This window comes from Chrysoperla carnea, unplaced genomic scaffold (genome assembly GCF_905475395.1).
Source record: "Chrysoperla carnea unplaced genomic scaffold, inChrCarn1.1, whole genome shotgun sequence".
In the NCBI taxonomy this organism is placed as follows: Eukaryota; Metazoa; Arthropoda; class Insecta; order Neuroptera; family Chrysopidae; genus Chrysoperla; species Chrysoperla carnea.
Window position 1 is genome coordinate 122,791 of NW_025408252.1, and position 6,560 is coordinate 129,350.

The window sequence follows — 6,560 nt, forward strand, 5'->3', positions numbered from 1 at the left end:
CAACTTTTATTCTTCTACCATCAACCTGCATAAAAAACTGGTGAGTACATATTTTTGTTATACAGTCCAACAGCTCTCAAACCTTCTTAAAATCGCTAAGTGTTGGGAAATATTTTAATTTTTGTGAACCAGCGATCAACGCCCCAACATTTTTGGTCACTTCAAGCCAAATATACGTTTTTTCATTCAATTCAAATAATCACGTGTTTTTTCGTGTTTTTGTTCTTGACAAACAAATTATGTAATAGTTCATGCTTCTTTGAAAAACAATATTCGACGTCATTTTTCATTTTTCAAATTTGACAAATAATAAAACTACTCTTTTCATAAAATAGATGTCACTATTGACTATTTTTTGTTCAAATCACAAATCATAATATTTACATTTTTTTTTCCAATTGTCAAAATTTATTAAATGACATTTCAAAAATAAATGTAAATAATTTACTTTTTTTGACTTTAATTGTTAATTTCAATTTTTCTGAAAAAATTTAAAATTCTTTTAATTAAATCGCATTTGATTAAAAGTTCGTATTAATTCAATATTATTATAATACTCAATTGATTTAATTAGTTTCAATTTCTTGGGAAAATTCGTAAACGTATGGTTATTGACTTTGATTGATTTTTTTTACATTAATTAATTTCATATTTTTTTTTTTTTTTTTTCAATTCACTTGTATTCTAAAAAGTTTAAATTGTTCATTCTTGGGTATCAAATAAATTCATTATTCATTCATTGATTTTCACTCTCAAGTATTCGAGTTTTTTTCAAAACGAATTTCATTTCATATAATATTGAGTTTCCGGGTAGCGTATGCTGATTTGTTATAATTTATTAAAATTTTCTTTTGATTTCAAACAAATTTAATTTCAGTGGTTCTGTAGTTCGATTGAGATCATCAACGTATCGCTTATCAACAATATTTTAATTATTTAAAGTCATTTGATTGTTTTATCAATCCTTCATCAATTAATATTATTCCTTTTTTCAATTTTATTTGCATTTTCATTCAAGCATGGCACAAGTCATTGACAGCTTACTCCAATATGGAGAAAACATGGAAGCAGTGAAGGAAAACCTACTCCTTCATCGTGAAAATGCCTTTGCGCAAGTAAACGCAATGTATGACACTGTAAGGGGTCTTACACAAGACGATTTCTTACAATGTGAATTATTATGTAAAGAATTGCCATCCTTCATTGAAAATCATAAAACAATTCAAAGTGATATTTTGAAATTTAATTCTGCCGTAGAAAAACGTAAGCGAATCGAAACAGTTTCAGCTCAAATAGCTTACGATCAGTTGACATTTTCAATCAAGCTGCATTACCACAAAATGAAGGCGTTAATGCCAAACAAAGTTTCTGATTCAACATCGGTTGATTCAGTCAAACCTCTTCAACAAGATAACAATTTAGCTCGTATTAATTTACCCCAATTCAATGGCGATATAGATTCCTGGTTGGAATTTATTTCTATATTTGACAGCCTTGTCCATTCAAAACATATGGACAATATTTGCAAATTTCGTTACCTTAAAACCTCGTTGAAAGGGGACGCTGCAGCAGTGATTTCTGGGTTTGCCTTAACTAGCGAAAACTATCCATTAGCATACGAAGCATTACGTTTTCGCTACAACAATAAAAGGCGCATAGCCAGTTTTTATTTACAAAAAATTTTAGAGTTCAAGACAACCCATTTGTCTAATTTAAATAATTTAAATTCATTTCTCACCACTCATGAAACTGCAGTAAAATCTATTCGCTCTATGGATTTACCAGATTTAATTGATTTCATTTTTTTCAACCTAACACTAAATAATCTGGACACTAATATGCGCCGTGAATTTGAATTACGTCATTCAGACAAGGAGATTCCGTCATACACGGATTTAATCACATTTGTTACTAATCAGCTTCGCTCATTAGAGTTGCAATTACCCACTACTCGCCCTAGTAGCTCAACGTTTCCAAAAGCAAACAAACCCAAATCATTTTTAGTAAACACCGCTCACAACACTAACAAAATTTCTTCATTTAAACAAAACTCAATTTCAAAGTGTATTCGCTGCAGAGGCCCTCACAATCTCGCAGCTTGTCCTTCATTTTTAAAAATGGAATTATCGAATAAATATCAATATTTAAAATCACTTACTCGTTGTTTCAATTGTTTAGGTTCTCATCTTCGAAGCCAATGTGCTTCTAAAAATGTATGTCGCAAGTGTGATTCTAATCAACATCACACTACCCTTCATCCTGGGTTTCAATCACCGGTCACGTCGGCAACCAAAGCCACCGTTTCGGACTTGAATGCGTCTCCCTCAACCTCAATCACTCAACCCCCTCACAGCACCGGTAACGACATCCCGGCGCTGTCATGTACTTCATATGCCCAAAACCCACAAGGGGTCTTACTGGGCACAGCGCAAATTTTAATTAATACCCACAGTGGTAATTATTTTTCTGTTCGGGCACTTGTGGACCCTGGCTCCCAAGTGTCAATTATTTCATTATCATGTTGTCGTGCTCTTGGTTTGCCTATTAAACCCACTTCAACTCAAATTTCTGGTATTGGCGCCACCGAAACCTCTTGTCATGGTACGGTTTCGTGTATTTTAAAGTCAAAATATTCTGACATAAAAGTCTCTACAATTGCATATGTCATGTCTACTATTTCGTTAAATTTACCTTCAGTTGAATTGTCTCAAGAAGTCATCAGTCGCTTCACGTCACTCAAATTGGCAGATAGCCAATTTTATAAATCATCCCCCGTGGATTTCTTAATAGGGGCAGATTTGTTCCCCTCTATATTGTCATGTACGGATTCTCAAACTATTCAGGGATTCCCTTCCGCCATAAACAGTATTTTTGGGTGGTTAATTATCGGTCCTGTTGAGGGCAACCCCCCTACTCAACCCATTTCACTTCTGAGCACTGCTCAAATAAGTGATCATTTACAAAATTTTTGGGAAACTGAAGAAGTTTCGGTTTCCATCCCCTCAAATCCTTCAGATATTTTGGCGGAACGCCATTTTAAAGACACGCATTCGCGTGACTCAACGGGTCGATACATTGTCGCTCTTCCGTTTCGTCCAGGCAGCCTCCCTGCCCTTTTCAACAAGGAGCGTTCACTCGCTTCCTTTATTAATTTGGAAAAAAGATTGTCTAAATTTCCTGAAAAATACAAGGCGTATACCGAATTCATGGATGAATACATTTCATTATGTCACATGTCAAAGGCAACTAACTCATCAGGTTATATAATTCCCCATCATTGTGTCACTAAGGACACTAGTACATCCACCAAATTACGTGTTGTTTTTAACGCATCGGACCCAGGTTATAACAAAATTTCTTTAAATTCATTATTGTTGGCCGGTCCTAAATTACAAAACGATATCTCGGATATCCTTTATTCATTCCGTTTTAACGCAATAGCCTTGTGTTCCGATATACGTCAAATGTATCGACAAATTTTGGTACGTCCAGAAGATCGCATTTATCAGCATATATTTTACCGACCATCCACTGAATCCGACGTCGTTGAATTTGAACTAAATACCGTAACATACGGCTTAGTTCCTTCCGCTTTTCTTGCACAAAGGTGTCTAAAACAATTAGTTATCGACGAAGGCAATCATTATCCTTTGGCTTCTCAAGCCCTTCTGCACAACACTTACGTTGATGATATTATTACTGGTGCTTCGTCTCCTGAACAAGCCAAAACTTTAATGACACAATTACAAACTTTAATGAGTAGGGGAGGTTTTGAGTTGCGAAAATGGACTAGCAACGATCCTTCTATATTAACTGATCTCCCTGTAGATCACATCGAGACGCCATTTATGTTCGAAACGGAGACTGTGTTCAAAATACTTGGGCTGCTGTGGGACCCAAACACAGATAGTTTTCTATTTCAATTCAAATCATTCGAAAACGTTTTGACAAAACGCACTTTGCTTTCCCATGTGGCAGGAGTGTATGATCCTTTGGGTTTTTTAGCACCTATTACCTTTAGCTTGAAGTGTATTCTGCAAAAGTTATGGTTAGATCACTCAGGGTGGGACGACCCCGTACCTCCACATATTCGTCAAATTTGGGACCTCCATCAACAAAACATGTATCTCGTAGCTCAAATTCGCATTCCCCGTTTTATTGCTCCTTCAGAAAGTAGGTCGGTATGGTTGGCCGGTTTCTCTGACGCTAGTCAGCTTGGATACGCTGCTGTGCTTTATCTCTGTTGTGATGATGGATATTCAATAACATCCAATTTATTTGCTGCTAAAACTAAGGTAGCTCCATTGAAAACCCTGAGCATACCGCGCCTGGAACTCTGCGGAGCACTTCTGCTTAGCAAACTCGTCTCGTCTGTCCGTCAAACTATGCCGAATTTGTTCAAAATTCCCCCACGTCTATTCACCGATGCTCACATCGTTTTATATTGGCTCAACACTCCTCCACATTTACTCAAAGTTTACGTTGCCAATCGTGTTGTAGCCATTCAACAAATTACTCAACACATGTGCTGGTCATATATTCACACTTCTGTCAACCCTGCTGATATCGCATCTCGTGGACTGACCCCTGATCAGTTTTGCAAACCAACTCAACATAACTTGTGGTTTCACGGACCATCGCTAATTTCGGAGCCTCTCAGTCAATGGCCTCCTCCTTTTACGGATACAATTTCCAATATTGCTGAGCTGCCTGAAATTAAACCCTTGGCTCTCGCAGCCAATTTAATTACTCCGGATCAAATGTTAGAATTGTTTTCTCACTTTTCGTCATGGACGCGTTTGATCCGAGTTGTCGCATGGATGCTTCGTTTCATCAAACAGTGTAAAGCACGCCTACAGCATCTAGAACCCATTTCTGGTCCGTTGTCCATCACTGAATTAGATTTTGCGAAAATCAAAATCATTCATATAACTCAAAAATATTATTATTCTTCCGAAATTCGTTTGTTATCCGCTCATAAAGCTCTTAAAGGCAGTCTCAGCTCGCTCAGTCCGTTTTTAGATTCTTCTTCCATAATTAGAGTGGGTGGTCGCCTCAACCGCTCCCCACTCTCTTCAGCTTCCAAGCACCCCATTTTGTTGCCCAAATTGGCACACATATCTCAATTAATATGCGTTCATGCTCATTTGTGTTCTCTTCATTCTGGGCCCAGAGCAGTCCAAGCTTCTGTTCAAGCCGTTTATTGGATTCCCGGGCTTCGTGGTCTTGTTCGGAAAGTGATCCGTAACTGTCCCACATGCTACAGATTCCGTGCTGTGCCCTTCGCGCCTCAAATGGCCGCTTTACCCGAATCTCGTGTCACCCCCTCGAAACCATTTTCTCATACTGGAGTCGACTTCGCCGGTCCATTCATTGTTAAATCCGGCAACCCACGTAAACCTCGTTTAACAAAAGGTTATCTCTGCATTTTTGTGTGTTTTTCCACAAAATGTGTCCATCTTGAGTTCGCTTCAGAACTCACTACTCAATGCTTTCTAGCAGCACTGGATCGATTTGTAGCTCGTCGAAGTCTTCCATCCGACATATATTCCGATCAAGGTCGGAATTTTCTTGGCGCCTCACGCCTTTTAAATGAAATTTCTATTTTCTTACAAGAAAATCGCGAGAACATCTCCGATTATTTGTCTCTTAAAAGTGTACAATGGCATTTCAACTGTGCATATGCACCCTGGTTCGGGGGTTTATGGGAAGCTGGCGTCAAATCCGCCAAATCGCTCCTCAAACGCATGTTCAAGGAATCTTCCTATTCCGTTGAAGATTATTTCACGATATTCACCCGCATTGAAGCGGTGTTGAACAGTCGCCCACTGTGCGATCTGCCTGCTGATCCTTCTGAGGCATCGTCTTATTTAACCCCTGGACACTTTCTTACCGGCACCCCCTTGACCTCGTTGCCCGAACGTTACCCACCTTGTGAACAGCCCGTTCGTGACCGTTGGTTGAACCTACGACGCTTGGTTCAAAGTTTTTGGAAGCGTTGGTCAAAAGAGTATTTAAATACTTTAATTCAAAGAAACAAATGGAAATCGCCTGCCGCCACCCCTGAGGTTGGGAATGTCGTATTAGTAAAAGGGGATCAAACTCCCCCACTTTCTTGGCCTATTGGTCGTATAATCAGACTTCACATGTCTGCAGACGGTATACCTCGTGTTGCCGATTTAAAACTTGCGGATCAGCAAGTAGTTACTCGGGCGGTCGCCAGACTGCTTCCACTGCGTGGGTCGATCGAGTAGTCCCATTTTATCCTTCGCTCCCCCATTCATTTTATTTATTTATTTATTTATTTTTTTTTTTTTTTTTTCTTTCTTTCTTTTCCAAAATTTAATTATTTATGTATATCAAATATATATATAAATTTTCATGAAAAGTCATATTGTACACTTTCATAAAACAGGTTAGCATGGATTCTGCTTTTCTTATTAAATTTTTCTATTACAGCGGTCTTTTAGTCCACTCTTCGTCTGTGATTTTATCCACAGAACATGAGGGCAAATTTGAATACTCCATTATCAAATCTTCAATAGATCTATGCCTTGGAT

General features: G+C 38.0%; 1 protein-coding gene across 1 annotated transcript; it reads left to right on the forward strand.

Annotated features, from left to right (window-relative positions):
• Positions 1-1,340: 1,340 nt before the first annotated feature.
• On the forward strand, positions 1,341-6,254 carry LOC123304857. The gene is made up of 2 exons (XM_044886421.1): positions 1,341-2,064; positions 2,179-6,254. Exons 1-2 carry the CDS (start codon positions 1,341-1,343, stop codon positions 6,252-6,254), a joined length of 4,800 nt encoding a protein of 1,599 aa, XP_044742356.1.
• Positions 6,255-6,560: the final 306 nt, after the last annotated feature.

Bases quoted from the DNA above. Each gene is read 5' to 3' on its own strand.
- LOC123304857 (XM_044886421.1), top strand. From the start codon at position 1,341: ATGAAGGCGTTAATGCCAAACAAAGTTTCTGATTCAACATCGGTTGAT. The intron at 2,065-2,178 runs GTATTCGCTGCA...TCAATTGTTTAG, and splicing joins ACAAAACTCAATTTCAAAGT to GTTCTCATCTTCGAAGCCAA.